Genomic DNA, 21,539 nt, shown 5'->3' with positions numbered 1-21,539 from the left:
ATTTCATCTATTTGAATCATAGTCCTTAGTATCTTAAAAACTAGAGCTGGATCAAGATTTTCTAAATTTATTTTTGCATGGTTTTTGTTTATAGTAAATAAATTGGATTTTAATGTACAATACTTTCTGGGTTTGGGGTTCTCTAGTACTGATCTGCCAAGGAATTACGTTGTTGCTGGCTTTCCTACTGTGCCAGGAGAGTGTGTGAGTGTGTTGCAGTATTCTCATTCAAAACTAAGCTCATACGGACTGCCTCTCGTGAAAAATAATAGCAACTTCTGTTTATTAGAGGTGCCAGTGAGAACTCGGTGAGATATGGGACCTGTGTATACAAGAAAATCACCTTTTTAATATTTTTCAATGAATATTGTTGGAGTGGGCTTGAAGGTGTTAATATAGGTAGATATAGTATCCATTGCTAATGTGTCCCGATAGTGGTTGTGTGCTAATTAGAGAGGGCTAGACCTTAGCAGCATAAGGAAGATGTAGCTTTTACTGAAAGTTTCTGCAATTCATTAAAAAAAATCCCTTGTAGAAGTCAACATATGAAAACTAAAGCAGTTTTCCTTTTAACTGAATAGGAAAATATTTGAATGGAGAAAGTTTGGTGAGAATGAAGCACTTTAAGTACTTTTAATGCTGTTAATATGTCTAAATAATGTGTGATTAAAGAGGCTTTTTCCCCCCTAATGTTAGCTTTTTTCATGGTAACATTTGAGAAGTTATTCCTTTCAAAATGGTGGAATAGAGCAGAGCTGTGTGAAGCTCAGGATGCGAGAGAGGGTTGGTGGCATGGGGCTATGTGAACCTTTTGTGTTTTGACTAATGTGGGTTTTCACCCTCTGGATTTCACTTTGGTTTTGGTTCCGATGAACCCAAGAACACTATGCAAAATTTGCCAAAACCACTGAGCTTGCAGTGTGGAAAAGTATGCAAGACCATAGTCCTTTTTTCTGATTTCCACTGAAAACTTTAACAGGTTTGCTTCAAATTCAGCCAACGTGTAAAAAAGTTTAATTTCAAATAACTTGTCATGAATTTTGGGCATGTCACAAAAGTCCAAATAAGGTGTGTTTTGTCTTAATTTGGATTTCAATTGTGTAGCAGTTGCAGAAGTTAGATACCGTGGTAGTGGTCTCAAATAAATACCAAAGGTAGATAGAAATTTCTCAGTTTGCTACCTTAGAGTTGCTCTTAAAGTCATGCATAGCAGTATCAGAAATCTCTTCTAAAAGTGGCTGTTAATGATTACTCTATGATTTTTTTCTGCTAAATTTGAATATTTCATAATTTGTCTGACCCTAAACAAATCTAATGTATTTTCTGTATTTCTATCAGTCACCAGTAACTCATTTTCCTGAATAGTTTTCTAAGAGCACTTGTATGAAAAAATGTGATGTATAGTATTTTTCTTCTGAATTCCCTTTCTTAATTAATGTTTATTATCAGCTCTGTTTGTTTAGATTTATAAAATACACACATCAAAAAATCTCTAAGTGCATGTAGAGAAATAAAACAAATACATCAATTAACAGAAGTGTTCACAAAATGGCCCGGTGGCCATTAAGACTCAATAACATACCTATCACTAAAAAGAGCTCCACTCTCTTCAAAAAAGGCTTGGAAAATAGGGCAAAAAAGCTATGAAAATATTCTCAATATGCAATAAACATAATCATATTTGACAGTTTTAAAGATAATGGAAAGTCCTCTGCTTTTTTAGAATATCCTTTTTAATATAGTTCTTTTCACCTTTAGGTAACTTTGATCTTTGTCCGTAACCTATTTCCCACATCTTGACTGTCTGATTTTTCTGTTGCATCCATGGGCCACACTTGTAACTTCACTTTTTTACTGTACAAAGCTTTGTTAAAACCATTCATGCATAAATGTTAATTATACATGTTCACTCTGAAGGCTTGTTTAATTTTTCAGGTCCGTAGAGAATACAGGAAATTCTTCCGAGCCAATGCTGGAAGGAAAATATATGAATTTACACTTCAGAAAATTGTGAGTACATATACAATATAGGTTCATTAAAATTTTTATTTTCTAGCTTAGCCAGAAGTGTTAGCTACACAAGTATCTTAATAATATTTGTAAAGGAGTCTCCTACTATACGGGTGACAGCATGACCATTTAGTTCTTTGTTGTAAAGAAGGAATAGTAACATGTTTTGAAACTAAGGAAATGGACTGCCATCACCTAAAGCAGCATTTCTAAATAAATTTAGCCTCCCAAATTTGTGAACAGGCTTAAGTATGGGCATTGCAGCTGAATAACAACACTTATCATTGGATAGCGTCTGTTATTTCTAGCTTGTTTCAATAGCTTTAAGGATTAATAAAACATCTTGCTTAAAATTTATCACAGATGCAAAAGTACTTCTTGGAAATGAAGAATAAGATGCCTTCTTTATCACCAATAGACAAAAACTGGCCAGCAAGGCCTTACCTCTTCTTGGATTCAACTCACAAGGAACTGAAGAGGATTTTCCACTTGTGGAGGGTAAGGGTGCATTTTGGCTGCGATTATACAAAATTTGATCATATGATTTGACTGCCTCCGTTTTGTTCACAGAGGGTGTATTTTTAGGAAATATTTGCTACCATGTTGGATATTATTGTTGCATGAACTGTTTTTTTTGATCATTCTGTTTGGTCTTCCAGTCATAACCATATGTTATCTAGTGGTTGGAAAAGAGGAGTAAAGTGTATTGCTTTCCCCCCATGAGCTCTCAATTTAACATGAAGGGAATATGCATGTTTCCTGTTAATTGGTGGTTTATAATACTTATGTTCATGTTCAGGACTGGTGTTAGCTCTTAGTCTAAGACTGGAAATACTCAGTGGAATATGATGCATGTGAACTGTGGTTAGCTGAAATTTGTTTTGGACCTGTTCATGGAGAAAATGGCAAGACCCGTTTAAGTGCTGACGAGACTCTTGGTGAGCACTCAGCATCTATGATGATCTCTTTGCAACCATGCCATTTTCTGCAGATTGTTAAAGACAAAGATTCTCTTGTTCTAACTTTTTACCATGGTAAATCAGGAACATGCTGAATTCTGCAAACCGATCTAAATGTTTCAGCCACGCTTTGATGGTTCTGTATATTTGTGTATGTGTATTAATAGCTATTGGTAATTATTTGATTTTGTTTATATTTTAAATTGTGTTTTGCTTTCAGAAAGTTGAGTTAATGCTGGAAGTAGGGAGCCCCACTCAAAGCAACTCCAGGATGAAACACTTACAAAACTATAGTTCTGCCAGCTAAAAGGAACAGCGGAATTCTGATGATTGTGTAAATTATGTAAAGTGGCTGTGTTGCAGTACCAAAAAAACAAAACAAAACCAAAAAAAAAAAAAAAGCCTGTGAAGCTTTGTTCTTGTGAACAAAAAAGGAGTACTATTGGGATACGATGGATTTTAGCTGACAGTACTGTCAACTAACTATATATCCTTAAATGAAATACTTTCTTTAAAATCATCTCTAATGTTTCTAATGTAATTCAGAGGTGTATAGAGCAGGCAGAGGCTCAAATGCCTCAACTAATGGTTGTTGTGTTATAATGGCATGTGGGAGGGAGTTGAGTCACTCCAGAGATATACTGAGAATGTGCGTCTTAAGCAATAAGTGAGTAGTAATCAGTGATGGCTGCTGCTTTAAAGCAGATTTCTAAGAATGGTTTATGATTAATCTAAAATTCCATGTTTTCTAGTGTAAAAAGTACAGAGACCAATTCACAGATCAACAGAAGCTTATATATGAAGAAAAACTGGAAGCCAGTGAACTTTTCAAGGACAAGAAGGCTTTATATCCAGCCAGGTAATGAGTTATTCTGGTACCACTGCTCAGTGTGTGTGAAATAAAAATACTCTGCACCCTTACATAGATTTAGGAAGTTACACAGCAAAGCCTTGTTTATCTTAGCCAGTAGAAACTGCTAGTTGGGGACCTTTTTTGTGGACCAGTTTGCTAATCTTAAATGCCTACTTGGAGAATTTTTGTTTATGGATTACTCGCTTTATAAACTCATGGAGGAGTCCTGGCTTATTTTGTCAGTCTTACAAAGTGAAATAAACTTGCTATTAAATTAAATGTTAAACTGCTGACTTTTAACCGTGTTATGTTAGAATCATTATACCCAGAAACTACCACAGATTTTGGCATTGTAAACATTGAGAACTGTTTGCTTGTGCCAAGACCCCAAATACAGCAAAAAGAAGGTTTCTTCGTATAATTAATATTTAGCGAACCTGCATGAGGGGGACTGGATACCTTTTCTCTTGCCGTGCTGATTTGGCAGTGAGTTCCACCACAGAGATCCACAGAACAAGAGGAAAGGGTGGAATAAGCAGTCTGACCTGCAAATGAGGCAAAGGCCATGGAGTCCGTATTCTGCACAAAGCCAAGTAGCCTAAATTCCACATAAGAGAGAGCAACCCATAGAGTCCACTGCTCCCCACCCACAGCACTGCCTAGCATGGGTTGGCTATGCCAAATCTCAGCATACAATAGACATTGGAGCTAAAGATCCCGTCTCTCAGCCCTTCAGTGTAACAGTGCAGATTATTATTCATTGCTTGCATTACCAGAACATGTAAGAGCACCAGTCCTGGACCAGGACCTGATTGTTCTAGGACTAGGTGCTGTACAAATACGAATAAAAAGATGGTCACTGCCCCAGAGAGCTTACAATCTAAGTGTAAGACAAGAGACAGACAAGACAACAGAGGCATATAGACAGATCAAGGGGAGAGTACAAGGAGACAATTGTGGTCAGCTTGATAGGCAGTGATGTTCAGGACACTAACAGTTTAACTCAAGTTTTTTTGAGGCTTCATAGCAATGGAGTATTTGAAGGGGGATAATTATGTGGCTTTGTGGATGTTTACAGGGATCTTTTCTCCAGCATGTGGAGCAGCATGACAGCACAAAAGGGGTGGTTTAAAAACGTAACAAGGAGGCTGGCATCATGGTCTGCTCAGAGATGGGCATCAACCTTTTGATAATGAATGAGAGATGATAGGGAGGGTGGGTATCAATGCTTAGGTGTGCCAGAGCGGCATTCCAGTATTCCAGCATTCTCTGCTCCTGGGCCAGGCGGCTTCTTTCCCTCTCTGGCTGCAGGCTGTCATCTGAGCTGGCAGGTGCTGCGGTGGAGGGGTGGGGGTTGGGCACTGTGTGGAGGGAGCCAGGTGATGGTGGGAGTTGGACAGCAGAGTCTCCACAGGGAGCAGGTGTTGGGCACAGGTAGGAGGGATATCTCTTGTGGAAATCACTGCCATGTTAGCAAGAGAAGGAGCTATCCAGGAGGGGAGGGAATAGGAAGGCTCTTCAGGGAGTTGCCCTCTGCTCCTGGGCCTCTTCAAACTTCCCCCACAGCTCCACCTTCCTCCTAGTTCCCCCACTAACCCTCTGCTCCCTGCTGCTCTCACCTGGGGCCTCCCACTGCCCTGCATTCTTGCCCTGTTCTTTTAGGACTCCTGTTCTGGTGGGGTAGGTTGTGAAGAGCCTTGAAAGTAAAGACCAGGAGCTATGTCCGATGCAGCAAAGAAGGGGGGAGCCAGTGGAGGGGTGCAAAGAGAGGGGTGACATGATCAAAGCGACAAGCTAGGAAAATGATCTTTGCATTTAGGCCTTTCTCACTTGTTCAAAATTTGGACAATAAAAAGCAAACAAAATACTTGGAGCTAAATGATTTGCTGTGGTCATTATTTAAACTTTCTTGATGCCAAAACATTCATGAAAAAAGTGACCAGTGTTGGAATGTGATGAACAGGCAATTTTGCAGTTTAGCATGTTAAGAAATACCTTTAAATAATGAAACTTGAAAAGCTTTTTATCTTCCCAAGGCCATGTTTGTTTGAGTAATTTTTTCTATTCCGAAGACTCAGTCTACTCAGTGACAGTGTCTAGGCTGGCTAAAATCTTACATATCTCTACAAATACTCTTATCAGTTTTTCAGACAGGTAGAGGCCTGAAAACACAAGAGAATTTCTTATGAGCCCCCGGTTGGTGCTATCTGCACGGTTAACATTGCTGAAGCAACTGCAAGAATATCTACGTTTTTCCTTGGGCTGCAGACATATTTGTGGTGTTCAGTAAAGCTGATAAAAATCAGTTCTGGGGATCTTCAAAGAAGCTTGATTGAAATTTAAGTCGTGACGGGATCTAAGAAACTAGAAATTCAGTTTTCAGTGGAAACAAAGCTTGTGGAGCATCTTATTAATTTATATAAAAATAGCTTGTGTTAGAATATTCTCTCCAGGCTGTTAGTCAGAATCTGAATGTGGAGAGATTTCTTGTTTGAGCAATGGGGAATGTATTAAATGAAAGCCAAACCCATTGTAATGAAGTCTTCAACTTATGCTTCAGACAGAATCAATATTTTTGACCAAAAAGCTTTTGAAGTCAGAATGCTGTCAGATAGGACCAAATAGGAGATAAAGCCAAATCTTGCATATATGCAGGGAAAGATTTGCAAAGGCAAAGAGGACTGGAATCCAACTCCCATGAAAATCAGTGGGAGTTGAATGCCTAACTGATTGCGTTAGGCCCCTTTGAAAATATCTACCTAAGTGCGGATACTGGGATATTTTATATTTTCTTGTGTTAAACACTATGCAACTAACAAACTTCTGTGGTGGGACAATATGCTCAAGTAAATACAATATCCGTGAATAAAATATTTGGGCTGCCATTGGTACCAAACCACCATTGCAAAGCTGCACCAGAATGTGACTGTTCTGGGGTGTTTACTTTTGCCTTGAGGTCAAATTTAACTTGAGTGTTTCTGTATTGTTTTGTCCTTCCATAGTGTTGGGCAACCATTCCATGGGGCTTACCTGGAAATCAGCAAGAACCCTAAGTACAAAAAACTCAAAGATGCTGTGGAAGAAAAGATCATTATTGCTGAAGTTGTGAATAAAATCAATAGAGCTAATGGGAAGGTAATAAAATGGCACTGTTTAATCTCAAAGGACATTCTGTTGTGATGGGTCTTGTAAAATAACATATAAGGGCAATTTTATTTTTCCCTTCAATTATTCTGAAGGTTAAAAAATGCTTATTTATTTAGTTTCTCCATCTGTAAAATGGAACAAATGATGCTTACCTCCATTGTAAAACACTTTGAGATCTGTTGATGAAAAGCACTGTATAAGAGGTAGGTAGGTATTCTTTATTAACTGATGGTCATTTCTTTTATAACTACTTTTATTAAATTATCCATTTTAGAAGGTGGAAGTGTGGAATTCTTTTTGGATAGGTACATTTTCTAATTTAGAAAAATCTTTGGTACTTAAAAAAATTAATGCTTAGCTGTATATTAAGAGAATAGTTCTGAGAGATGATAGTGGAGGACAAAGTAGTATTTAAAATACATAAGCATTTGGTACATATGGTATGTGTGCACACAAATAGATATACTTGATACTGCATTTACTCCACACCCAAAATGTACATTGATTTCTATAGACATTTGCATTGTGCAAGGAATGAAGAATCAGGGTCATTCTCATTTATAGATGTACTCTGACTTTCAATTTTCAGACTGTGCATCTATAAATTTACAATTAAAAATGTATTTATACATGTAAGCATAGGGGGCGAAGTGAAACACTGGGGTGCATTTGGCTTCTGAATCCATAAGTAGGATTGACAAAACCCTCGCTGGGATTATTTAGCTGAGGTTAGTCCTGCTCTGAGCAGGGGGTTGGACTAGATGACCTCCTGAGGTCCCTTCCAACTCTATGATTCTATGATTTAAGTAAAAGTGAACTCGTTTTCCAGAGACGTTGATCAAACTGCAGCTCCTGCTGAACTTAAGATGTTCAGGTTTGAAAATTTGAGTCAAGGGTCTCAGCTCTCTGAACTCTTTGATTTCTCAATGGTTACTCTGTTGTAGAGTTTTCATCACTGTGCGTTTGAATAGATCATGTTTTTCATTTTCTCATTTTACAGTGTGCATCCAGGATTTTCTTGTTAACAAAAAATAACGTCCTCCTTGCTGATCAAAAGTCGGGACATATCAAGTCAGAAGTCCCTCTGGGTGATGTTACTAAAGTGTCCATGAGCTCTCAGAATGATGGTTTTTTTGCTGTACACCTCAAAGAGGTAGAGTTTAAATCTATAATAAATTATAAAGCATATTTATACTATATGAGAAGCACAGAAATTGTCTTAAAACATTAATTCTTGTGTTGCTAGCATATAGTTATAGTTAAAACAGCTGCCTAAATCTTTCCCACATCTATGAAGTGGGAGATTTAGGATGATTAAAGACCAGGTAGTGAAGCTGTTAAATCATGGGTGACAATTCACTTGTGAAAATGAGTCATAATGATTTGCTTCAGACATCTCAGGTTTAGACTTTTTCCATTTGTAAAATGGCCCTTTAGTCTGGTTTTTATTCATAGTGAAACCTTGTTCTTAGCTTTTTTAACCCCTTATATAACTTTCCCTGACTCTTCAGTATAACTGAAGTTTAATGAACAGATGGGTAAATGTGTTTTTGCTCTTTAGGAGAAGTGGGAACTTTAGATTAAATATCATCCTTTTTTTCCCCTTCTGAATAAACCTATTCTGAATTTATAGGCTTCTAAAAAATCTTTTATATTATTATATCACATTTTTATTATTCACTTCATCTTACTCTCTGAATTCATCATCACTAACTTTACCATTCATACCCACATTGGGAAATTTATCACTAATTTGGTTACCAATATAAAATAATGTAATCAAGTACTCTTGTTTCTCTTCTCTGTTTGTAGAACCCTCTCAAAAATCTGTTGTCAGCATTTTTCTTAAATGGAGCTGATAGCCTAGCTTTTTGTTTAACAAATTCAATTTATATAGTGCTCTATCATGCCAGAACATCTTTTTCTGTGTGCTAGTATCACCAGTTGGTTTCAGTTCCACTATGAAGATGGTATGAATTGCTGTGATGTAGCCAGCAGAAGGAGACTAAAACAGTACATTTCTGTAGGATCTACAAAGTTTAGTGGCTTTCCGTTGGGCTGAAGGGGAACCTACCTTGATATTTAGAATCCCATGGAGCTTTCTTATCAGATTCTAACAAGTTTAAAATTGGGTCATATTTTAAGCCCAAAACTTGAATGTTGTTCCTTTTTAACTTAGAATTCAAAAGGCTGGCACTTGGTGGTGACAGAAAACCTCCTTGTTACTCTATCTTGCTCAGTGGTGTGCTTTACTGATGTTTGATCCTTGATTTTTTTTTTTTTTTTTTTTTTTTGCATTTTTGGAGGTGGCGTAGGAAGGAGGGGTTCTAATATCTCTGTTTACGTATATAAAATTCTACAGGATTCTTCTGAGTATTTGTGATGATACTCAGTAAGTTTCTTTCTGTTTCAGGGCTCAGGAGCAGCTGGTAAAGGGGATTTCCTGTTCAGCAGTGATCACCTTATTGAAATGGCCACTAAGCTTTACCGCACCACTCTCAGCCAGACCAAACAGAAGCTCAACATTGAGATTTCTGATGAGTATGTTATTTTTTGTTTGTTTTTAAAAGAGCATTTTCTCCCATGCAGCATGCCGGTAGGTTTATCAGTCAAAAATCTAACCTTGGATAAACAAAAGAGCATTGTGTAACTGGGATTTTTTTCTCATGACAGAAAAATAACTTGTAATTAGGGATTCCAGTTTTCTGTTTCTGTCTATACTCATTTTCAGTATTTGTTTCTGGTTGTTTTAGAGCTTTGAAACTTAGAGAAATTTTTTTAGGTTTGTTTGAAATGAGACTGCATACATTTGAACAGAAATCATGTTTCATTATCAGTGAAATTAAATGAATAAATAAAATTTAAAACCATCTTTTACTTGTATGCATTTATGTTTTCACACTCTGTGTAACCCACATACATAAGCAGTTTATATGCTGCTACTATGTGTGACCAAATAATGAATTATGGAAAATATGAGCAGCATACAATACAGGTTGTAATTGACAGAGAAAAAACATTAATAGAATGTCAGTTCATCTGAAAGATCCTTTACCTTCTTTTTAGTGAATGTTACTGAAAAGAGAGTCTTAAAATTCCTAATGAATGCTTAATCAGTTGTTTGTGGCTTAAACAGAAAACTGGAATCTCCCATTATAATTTATATCCATTGGGTTCTGTTTCATGTTTTGACCTCTTCAGTAAGATTCAGATAATCAATATTATAAGTGTGAAGTAAAGTTGACCTGTAAGTTCACTTTTATTGAGTAAGTCTAAGTAAGTCTGTTTAAAACATAGACTACCAATTTTTTTCTCACATAGGGCCTGATTCTGGCACCTTTGTTCATGTCGAGTAGAAGCATACTCTGTGAGTAATGTCACCAATTATGATGGATCTGCTCATAGAGTAAGGTGTACTGGTCATCTTGAATAAAGGAGACAGTATCTGTCCTTGAGCATTAGTGAAATTAATTATTTCTCTAGGCAAAACTCGAACCCTTTATCCGTTGTTGATTGCTTAACCATAGACTGCTGCATAAAGTTCTTGTAATTACAGTTTATGGAGCTGATAGATGCTGAAATGTGGGGATCAGTTGAAAAGGCGCAGTGTTGCTCTTCATCTGAAAATATCAACTCTTATTTTTTTAATACTATAACAAAGTGCAATTTTATTTTCTCAATCATAAATATAGATGCTCTTAGCATCTTAAAAAGTTGAAGCAGTGCCTAATAAGGATCTAATTTAATGCTCAGGGGAGAGGCATATGCTATCAAAATCATATTTCAGCATGCATGTTAGAATGTCTAGTGCACTTGTGTGGCCTTTCTGATGATTGAGATCTTATCTTTTTTGCTGACCATCTAAATCTTCACAGAGGCTGCATTTTCGGTTGTGGATCTGTTGTCTTGGAAATTAAAGCCCTTGAGGCATATCTTGTGCGTAAATTTATCCACATAAAAATTACATAAAGAACTTCTTAGCAGCTCCATGTTCAGTGATAGTGAAATATTGCTTCACTGTCCCTTCTCAAGTGCAGATCTAGCACCTGTAGGCAAGGATACCATTGATTTATGATTATGCCCAGTCAGTTGTTTTTTGGTTTTTTTCCAATCGGGGGTGGGTTGGAGAGGATACTTCTCCATTGCAGTGTATTTGCGTTTATTTATCGCACAGGAATAATGTCACAGAAGGGGAGCAACTACTGAGCCAGTTGGATGTGCTGAAATAGGGTTATCTATCTTCTATATTGTCATTTTTATCAGCAAAACTCTCACCAGCTATGGTGAGCCAGCTGTAGGGGATTGTTCCAGGAGGTCAGACCATCCAGGGAAGTGCAGCACTGGTAACACTGCCTGTGGATGTAGGAGCTAGTGGCACTTTGTGGATGCTACATGTCTGGAACTCTGAAACCCTTCAGTGTCTGATATTGACAGCAGGAAAAATGTACTGAGTGGAAGTTCTGCAAAGCACAGTCCGTTTCCTCCCCTGAACTCTGCAGTCAGCTTGATTTTGTGATTTCCGGCTGAAAGGAAAAATTCTTTGACATTTTTGGTCTTTACTGGAAGACTTCTTAAAGATGCTGAAAGGAAATTCTTCCTATTGCAAAAGACCTATTTTAGGTCAATGGGAATTGTGGAAGAGCCAAACAATGATCTTGTTTACAGACACCCCTTCACTACATGTGGTGATGAGGAAATTCAGAAATGCCTGATAAAGGTATATTGATGTTTTTAAGCGACTGGAGGATCGCAAGAGAGTTTTTTCTATTCTCGGTAGAAAATGGAGGGTTAGGAAACTAGATTACAGAATTGAATTGATCCTGGACTGCAGGAAGCAGTTATCAGAAACTTGCAGATGGCTGAGATGGGACTGTGAAATTCATATTATCACTAAACAGAACTGTGAAAACTGACTGAGAATAAGAAATATAAGGGTCACATTTCTAGCAAGGATGGTCCAGTGGTTAAGGCATTAGCCTAGGACTTGGGAAACTTGGGTTCAAGGAAACCTGCTTTGGCACAGATTTCCTGTATGACATAGGAGCAAGTCACTCAGAAGTTCTCTATACTTCCATTCCCCATCTGTAAAATGTGTACATTAGCAATTCCCTACTTCATGGGTTGTTGTGAGGATAAATACATTAGATTGTGAAACATTCAGATACTACAGTAATGGTGGCCTTGAAAGTACTAATTATTTATCTACAAGAAAAATTCTCCAGGAATCCTAAATTTTGCACATCTAGAATAGTGTCCCTATCAAATGAGCATTCCAGTTTGTTTCATTATACTCAGTAAAACCATCTTATCTTTAAATGTGCTGCAGCTTGGATTACCTTTTATGGGTCACAGGGTCAGTAGAAATGTTCTAATGCTACACTCTGGTATAAAATGAGACATATCCTTGTCTGTATTCATGTCAGTCTTTAATGACTATTTGGAATACTGTTAGGCAAAACTTCTGGAACCTTAAAGTGTTTACCAGTATGTGTATTGATTGTTAGATGCACGCAGTCTTTATTCCACTTTTCCCCAGATCTTTTGTGCAGTTGTTATGCAAGGTAGTTTTATGCCACACGACATTTTACTATATTTTAAGGTTATTTATTATTTGAACAACATTAGCATCTTGAAATAGTCTGCAGACATTGGGAATTTGATATTGTAGCATTTATGGCAATGGATATCGTTAGAGAAGGATTTTGAAAAACCAGTAGAAGAGCAAGGAGATCTGTTCCAGGGTTCCAGTAAGTGGGGAATAATTGTAAATGTCTCAAATACAAGATCTTTTTGCCCAAGATACATTGTCACATCAATCTTGCTTTGTACTAAGGTTTATCTGTATTAGTCAAAAGTAGTAATGCTTGGGTCTATAGAGCAGTTATAGTGATCATTGTTAAACCATCTAATGGTGTCTGGAGGAATGAGCACAGGGTTAGGAACTGACAGATCCTAGTTCCGGAAACTTCTGCCGTTGACTCAACATATGGCCTCAAGTAAGTCCTTCCACATTTCTCAGTTTCGACATTTGTAAAATGGGGTTTTATTTACCCACCTACCAGTGAGGCGTATTGAGGGTTAATTAGTGTATGTCTGTATACTTTAAACATAGACCTTGAGAGATCATCTAGACACTTCCTTTTCCAGCACCGAGGCAGGATTAAATATACCTAGAGTCCTAGACCGCCCTACAGGTGTTTTTAGGCTGATATTCTGGGGTGTATTTATGGGAGTGTTGAATAATTCTAAGTATTGTTCCTTGTCATTTTGATATTTTCGTGTATTAATCATGCTTTTTCAAACAGACAATTCTGCATGTTCCCCTTCTAAACTGGGACTATAAAAATCTAGAGTCTGAAGGTGCCTTAATCACTGACAATGGAAGATAACTGAACACAAGGGAGTATAAATGGACAAAAATACTATATAACATAACATGTTCAAGTTTCTAACCCTCTTTTATTACTAATATCATAAACAATTGCATGAGAAGTAATACCATATACCTTTTTCTTGTTACAGTAGCTAATGAAAGAGAGGCTTGCACAAAGAACCATTTGCTGTACATGTAGTTTTTCCATCCTTAATTAAAACCCATTTTATTCCATCCTAGGTTCCTGGTTCAATTCAGACAAGACAAAGTATGTGTGAAGTTTATACAGGGCAACCAGAAAAATGGCAACATCCCAACTTGCAAACGAAAAAACAACCGGCTCCTTGAAGTTGCTGTACCTTAATTGCAGTTGGTCCCTCTATCTTTCATGGACTTGGTTTTTGTTATAGTGCAATTTTAGTTTTTTGGGCTGCCAGGGGCTAATAGCTTTAGAAACCCTTGGCAAAATATTTGACTCATAGGCTTTTAAATCTTTCTTAATGCAGTAATTTTAACCCTCAAAATGCAGATTTTGTCCAGTGGCAGCATTTTATGAACTGGCAGATATCTGTTACATATGATATGTGCTCTTTGTTTAGCCATCACATTTTAGTACAGCATACCATAAACCCACATATTAATGAGAAAGTATTCATACTTGTTGAACTAGAAATCTGCCTAACAGAAGATATATAAATCACACTGTAAAAGACATTGATAACATATTGGTAACTTCTGCTTATTGCATTTTGATACCAATCTGTGCTGGTGATGTAAAGGGTTAATTGTTTGCTTCCATTGGAGAGACTGGCAAAATTATGAGACTGAAACAGTAACTTTAATTGTAAACAGTTCAAAGAGGTATGTAATTTGATCTTTAACAGAATATAGTGCAGGAAAACCTGATTCTGCAGAGCAGAAGGAATGTACAACTGCCTATGCAGCTTATGCATATGGTTTTTATTTTCAGTAAAGAAGCTGGTGTTTCGAAACAGGCTTTCTAATTAGGTCAGATATTTTTAATGACTACAGTAGGAAGCAGAGTAGAATTATTAAGGAGGCAACAACATTTCTTTAGTTCACAAAAGCTATATAATTCAAAGCGCATTTTCTATTCTGCTTTTTTCCGTAAATTACTGGTTAACATTAGATCCTGAAAAATGCAGTAATATGGATAATGAAAACTGCAAGACGTTTAAACTGTTTAGTTATTATGTGAAGGGTTAGTCTTTTTCAGATATTGGCATGTACAATGTGCAATAAAACACTCGTGACATTTTGTGAAAAATTATTTATAATACACTTTTGTGTGTAAGAGAGACATGATTGGTACAGCCTGCATAGACTATGTAGGGATTAAAGTAGGTTTGTGGTTTTAATTTGCAGTTTTTTAGAGTGTACACTACGGTTGTCAAAATTTGGGAAAAATACTTAGAATTAAAACGTTTCATAATTCTGGGGGATGATGTACATAAATTGATATTATAATAATAAAATTGTCGTAATTCTGTGCTGTTTGGTACTCTTATGTTATAACCATATTTTTGTATTTCAAAACTGTTTTATATAAGGTTTTTTTGTGCCTGATGTAATGTGTGCACAGAAACACTTTACAATCAAGGACTGCATTATAAACTTTCAGTGTAACTGATTGAAATTAATCTTTTATAAACCAGAAGCATTAGCTGAAAGCATGGATTTATGGGGACATTTTTGAGTTTTTAGGTAGAAGTAACTATTTGAGTGAAGGGTTTATTGAATGTAATTGTTTGATTTGTTGATGCAAGGACAGCTGAGAAGTATTGTGTGCTTGCAGTACCTGCCTTCAAACATAGGTTAAGACACCAGATATGCAATGCTAAAAGCCCAAGCGTAAATAAAGTAGATAAAGCAAAGTTCAGAGTCTCGTTACTCTCCTGTTGAAGTTACAACTAAATTTATGAAGGTTTCCTTATGTAGTTCTACTGTAATGTAGACTTCCAATAAAGCATTATGTATTGCAGCTGAGTCACCAGTGCTTCAGACAGACTCCCTAAATGTAGAGAAAAACAGTTGTTCCACTTCTGATTTTTTTGTTACAATTTGATTTGGATTAAAATCAAATGAAGGAGTTTAGCTGTGATTGGGACACAAAATGATTGCTTTCACTTGTCTCCTTAGTGCTACTAAGATGTGATTTTTTTTTTTTTTTTTTTTTAATGGTAATGGTGAAAATTTTCTGTTAAATTTCTTTTAAATGTGACAAAAGCTTCCTCTTTCTCATCATCCTTTAGTAATACCTGAAGGCTCAAAATAAATCTGTTGTCAGATTAATGAATTGTAAATTTTAAAGCATCCTAGAAATACTATAATAGGAGAAGTTTACAAAATAAACCATGGTATTAATTTCTAGAGCAATATTGGGATGCACTCAAATTGTGAAACCATTGCCCTGAGAACATAGCAGAAAGGTGGTGGTCTAATATTTCACAGTCTTCACATATGATGAATTAGAATTTCTGCTCTGCAAAGTGTAGCCCAGTTAAATCTACAAGGTTTTGTAAAGCTTGTAGCTTTCAAACTACTTCCATTAGGAACTTATTAGAGTCAAATTTTCAAAAAATAACCTGGAAATAAGGAAGGAAGGTAGACATCTAAATTCTGTCATTCCTGCAGTTGTTTGCATGTGGAAAATTAGAGGAGGAGTTCAGGAGCATTTGCCTGGAATCAGTGTTACCTTTTCAGTTTTGCATCAAGTCACTATATAAATTACTTCAATTATATTCTCTGTGTGTATTTAAAATGATCATACTAAAAGGATAGTAGAGATATTAAATAAAGGTCTTTACTTTCGTTTTTACTATGTCTGTTTTCCAGAATCTTGGCAATTTTAACCCGTGAATCAGTTAATATTTTCCAATATATTACAATTGGATGCCTTAAAAAAAATTGGATTATTAATGTTTTTTAACATAAATTATTTTGATATGTTAGTTTAATTATGATATTTTGATGTTTTAGTGTAAGTATCCAGGGTGTTGAAAAGAAAATGCAAGATCGCTTGGTCAGTTTCCTTTCCCTCCATTTCGTTTCTTAACTTACTCTCATGCAACTGTAAAAAGGGGAGAAAACCCATTGTTGATGAATTTACACATCGCTTTACCTGTAACTTTTCATTTGTCATTGGCACCCTCAGTCAAGTATCACTATTGGATGGAACTCACTGCATGAGACTTCACCAGATAACAATAAAATTCTGTTCCTAGACCCATCTTGTTTCTAAGTCTGTGTGCTGCTTCTTGTACCCTTCCAATCCCATACAGTTAAAAGTGATGAGATGTTTAGATTTCAGGTTAATTATACATGATATTGATGAGTGGTTTTAGGAAAACGTAAAATCAGTATTTTATGTGTAATTTTCTTGTGAAGCAACATTTCTCTAAGTGATTTCACAATAACCTTTCTTTTCAGTGCCATTCTAATGTGTGCAATATGATGTGAATGAGTTAAATCTGTCTCTAGACATTGCTTTTTTTGAACATTCTGCAAATTCAGCATTCCTGTTGTCAGGATTTGGATTGGCTGCCCAAGGGAATAGTGTAAATAGGCCAGATTAACCTGATTTTCATAAAATGGCAGCAAGCCACAAACCTATCACTTCCTATGTTTTGTTTTATGGAAGAGAAGAAATTTTTTTCCTTTTATCTTTTTTTTACAGTTTCATACTGAATTATATAATTAGTTTTTCATTATACAAATCATTGCATAAGGAAACTAATATATAAAGCACAAAGAACAGCATTAGTACTAGACCAGGTTTGTTTCTGATTTGTTTTGCTTTTGCCAGAAGTGAAAGTATTATTTTTCTAAACACTTCTGGAATCAGTTAAAAAGCCTAAACTTCAAATTTCAATATAAAATGAGATCTTTTCCCCTTCTTCTGAATTTTCATTGTTTAATATTTAAACGTTTAAATATTTAAATCTTTATACTTGAAAAACATATTTCCATGTTCTATAGGATGTGATGTAGTTATGGCACTAGTATAATTGCTATTTTAAGAGGAGAGGAAGGGCAACATACATTGAATATTTAAGTTCTCTGGATATTAAAACTTTATAACAAACATGAATGTTTCAAGAACAGAGTGGAAAAACTGAACAGTTTAAAGGGATACCATCAATTTAAATTCACACATCTGTGTTGTTGCAAGTACCACCTGTGATCGCTGTAACAGGAAAATACTTCACTCCTTCGGCATCTTTATTTCTGTGCATTTTACCGTATTTTGCGTATAGTCAATTTCACTGTTTCCACTATATAATCAGTTTCCCCTGGGACTTGGCCTACAACAATAGGGGAGAGAAAACCATTTTAAAAAACGTGATTGTAAAATCCCCTGAATAAGTGAAGGTCACTGGCACAGATGTAATAAATGAAACTACTTCTAAGTAATCTACTTTTAGCTGACTAGATTTCATATTGAGAGGAGACATCTTTCAATATCACAGAATTTTTGTAATTTAGATTACAGACATGAGCCTGATCCTGTAGACGCTGAAGTACATGCATAATTTTACTCGTGTGAATAATACTGTGCACTTCATGTGAGTGAAGTTACACAAACACCTGAATGCTTGTAGGATTGGGCCCAAGAGGACAATAATATGTTATGCATCACTTCCAATTATGGAGAGCTTTTCCATTTTCTCATGTGTTAAGTGAGGTAGCTTCTTCCAGGGATTGTGCTAAAGGCTGTTCAGTAAATCGAAAAACATTACTGGCAAGGAGTGTGTTTGGACAACAACACTGCCTTCTGCTAGAAACATCAATAGTGGTGCTTGTTCTCTGTCTACATGTCTACACACAATCCATATTCTCTGATCCAGAATAATGGTAGAACATTAACTGTGGCATTAGCTCATGCATCAGAGACTGAGTATTATTATTGAAGTGGGTCTCTTAGCTCTTCTCAACTTCTTAAAAGAAGAACATGGAGGATGAGGGATAATGGTGAATCCTGATCAGTTTGAACTGCTGCTAATAGCACTGGAAAAATCATCCTTACATCCTGGGATGGCTTGGGATCAGGAGTTCTGGGAAGATTTAGCGGAATGCAATTGTAAGTAAAGGGGAAGGAAAGACAGCTTGGTTTTTCCAGTAACGAAACCCACAGATGAATACTCCATATGGCTTGCTGTTCTTGCCTACAGTAACCCCTGCCCAAACAACGGCTCTGAAATGAACATCAAACTCCATCCCAACTCTACGTCAGCTGAAACCAACTCAGACACCTTCCTATGCTGGAACACTCAACTTTAAATCAACTAAAAAATGGCTGTTAGTCATGCTCTGGGACATTGTGACTGATGTTCTAGTCAGCAGGTGACGTTTGTGTAGTAAAAGTTTTTTGAAACTGACTCCCGCACCAATTCTTATTCTCAAATGTCAGTTTTAAGGTGACAGGACAAAATTACCTTAAAATACAAACCAGAGCTGCACAGCAACAAAAAAGAAAAACAATGTCATTATTTCTAAAAATCATAATACCCTTATATACGTCCTAGAATGCTACCTTTTAGCTTTCCCCTGTTTATGGCTGTTAAGCATTTGACAGTTTAACTTAGCTCTTTAGCTCTGAAACTTTACCTCTGAAATCTAAATCTAAAATAAGAGAGCTTCTATGCCAAGAAATAAGTGTACCTTAGGGTGATTATCTTGTTGAAACAAAACCGTCAACCCATCCATTTCAACCACTTTCTCCAACATGCCCATTATTAGTCTAGATAAGTGTGTACAAATCCTTGTACTCATAGATGGAAACAAGCAAAGCTCTTCCGCTGTCACTCATGCTGCAAAGGGATAGGCATGGTTGCCATTGATGGTTGTCTGATCTCACATCCCTTTTAAAAGGCGGCAGATGAGTATTTCCATTTCTTTTTCAATGTTCTCTGCAGGAGAGCTATGGTCTGTAGGCAAGGGGACATTGAGGCAGAGTTCATTGTGATAAGTGCTATAGATGGGGAAGCTTAAGATCAGAGCATAGGAGAGCTTGCTCACAGTCTCACACACTCCAATTCACTCTCAGAACTGGGAGTAGAACCTGAGGCTTCACAGCCAATTCCTATCTCTAGAGCAGAGAAAGAAAAAGCAGCCTTTGGCTCCCCATTGATTCCAAACCCGAGGGGGAGGTGAGAGTGTACAGTAAACATGCAGGAAGAGAAGCTTGGCTCAAGACTTTCTGAAGTCTTGCACCATCCTAACACTTTAAGAAGCTTCATATAACTCAAGTTCCATTTGTTTGGTAGTATTTTAAATAACGGACTGAGACTAGTGAGAGTAGCTCATTCCAAGTCACCTGGGTTGGAAAATGGAACAAAGAGCTGGGATTTGTGGAATCCCGGCCCACAACCTTGTGGACCATTCCCAGGTGTGTGGATGGACTCTTCCACCGTGCTGCCTTGCAGCTCATATCAACCGCTCTCCCATAGCAAGCACGTCTAGCAGCCATGCTCTTTCACTCACCTGACTTCAACTGTCCTCTGTCCCTCTGCAGAGGCTAAGTAGGAGCTAATGCTAAATGCAGCAATAGCTGTGAACTTTTGCAGGCCTGGCAGCTTTGAATGTCACTTGGTGGAGAGGAAAGCTGCCCTCAGAGGAACAGGGTACCATCCTGCTTAACCCTGTACCTCCCACTCAGGCTCCTATGACACCAGTCACCACCCCCCCACCCCCCCCAACCTCTATTGGCGGCTCTTTGCACTGCTCAGTGGTGATTGGGGGGAGCATATGCATTACGAGGTTAAAGAATAAAATTGCAAGCTATTATTTTAGACTTTTGTATATTACTAAGGATTCTTCATATACGGCTTTGTCCTGCCCTTTTCTGGATTTAAGTGTGGTGAGTGTTTTCTCTCCCTTTTTATTTTAAATTCAGTTTATAATTAAGAGCTGGATTTCCTGAAAGACGCTTTGTTCCCCTTTTAGGGCCAGATTGCTAACCATATCTACATCCCAGCTATTTCTCAGAACTTGGGCAAAAATCAAAATTTAAGCATAGTCGAAGAGACATGAAAACATTCTCTTGCACTCCATGCATCTTTCATCAATCTTTGTCTTGTTAGCATGAGAAATTTTCACAACCAAGTGAGCTGATGCTCTTTTAAATCCTACACTAACTTAATTCCCTTCTCCCAGTCTTCAGGACTGCAAAATAAACTGTTAGGTTTAAAAGAAGGTAATCGGAGAAGTATGAAAGGAAGTGTTCAAATGAAGGCACATGGGACTGGAGTCTCATACTAAAGTAGAGGTGAAGGGGCCTAATAGTGGGTGTGAATTACAACTGGAGAATAATGCAAAAAGTAAAGCAAATAGTGAAAAATAAAGTAAATGTTACCAATTTTCAGTTACCAACTTAGGAAAGAACCTTTGTTTTAAACTGTTAAAAACGATTTGCCACATGTGTATTCCCTTTTGATAACCCATCAATTTATGCACAAAATTTGTTCCTGTCTTGTTTCCAAATAAATGGATTATGTATTCGGTTTTTTATGCCTGCAGAGTTATGAAATATTGTCTTTTTATAGATGATACTCCTGTCAGTAGGGCTGCTGAGCACCTTACAAGTTTATGCTAATCCTTAGATGTGAGTTGTAGTCATACCTGTCTTTTTTTTTTTTTTTTTTTTCCTCCTCTGTCCAAGAGAAGGTAGGATTCTTGGGAATTGAATTTGCTTTTCTATTCTTGGTTCAGTCTATGACCGAAAAGATCCAATGCTGATGTTAGGGAATAAATGTCATAGGAAAAAAAGGTATCTTCTTTCCTCCTACCCTTCCCCCTGTGTCAGAACACACCTGTTCAATCTAAAGCTGTCATTTCAGAGTCCTTTCTTCATCACAAATCCTCAAGCAAAGTTGGCTGGCAAAACACCAAGGGTCAGCTCCTCAAGTATGATCCAATATCTTTGTGCCACTTAAATGATCTTGGCAGATCAACTGGAACTAATGCCACTGAAGTAAGTTAGAACAACTCTGGCTGTCCTACCTTATGCTGGGGTTGGCTTCAGCCTGGCCCTCAGAATCAAGTCACTGGAGCGGTGCTCAGCCACAGGAGCATAGCAGCCCCTGAAAATCTGTCAGTCAGTTTTATTGCTTTGCCTTGAAAGTTTTTCTTTTGCCAGCTTCAGTGAGGCTGTGAATCCCTGTGTGAATTGGAACTG

The 21,539-nt window shown here is 37.0% G+C and overlaps 1 protein-coding gene across 4 annotated transcripts in view; it reads left to right on the top strand.

The window, feature by feature from the left end:
* The window catches only part of MYO1B (myosin IB), a 169,017-nt gene extending 152,425 nt beyond the window's left edge, over positions 1–16,592 (top strand). For all 4 annotated transcript variants that reach the window (XM_067549001.1, XM_067548999.1, XM_067549000.1 and 1 more), the window contains 7 exons: positions 1,936–2,010; positions 2,374–2,508; positions 3,722–3,828; positions 6,825–6,957; positions 7,970–8,122; positions 9,383–9,510; positions 13,583–16,592. In XM_067549001.1, the coding sequence (XP_067405102.1) occupies positions 1,936–2,010; positions 2,374–2,508; positions 3,722–3,828; positions 6,825–6,957; positions 7,970–8,122; positions 9,383–9,510; positions 13,583–13,706 (855 nt within the window). In that variant the 3' untranslated portion in view covers positions 13,707–16,592. The remainder of the gene's footprint in view (positions 1–1,935; positions 2,011–2,373; positions 2,509–3,721; positions 3,829–6,824; positions 6,958–7,969; positions 8,123–9,382; positions 9,511–13,582) is intronic.
* The last annotated feature ends 4,947 nt before the right edge of the window (positions 16,593–21,539 follow it).

Source organism: Emydura macquarii, unplaced genomic scaffold (assembly GCF_026122565.2).
Source record: "Emydura macquarii macquarii isolate MOO-44397 ecotype Brisbane River unplaced genomic scaffold, CSIRO-AGI_Emac_v2 contig_1253, whole genome shotgun sequence".
In the NCBI taxonomy this organism is placed as follows: domain Eukaryota; kingdom Metazoa; phylum Chordata; order Testudines; family Chelidae; genus Emydura; species Emydura macquarii.
This window is presented reverse-complemented; position numbering and strand designations above follow the sequence as displayed.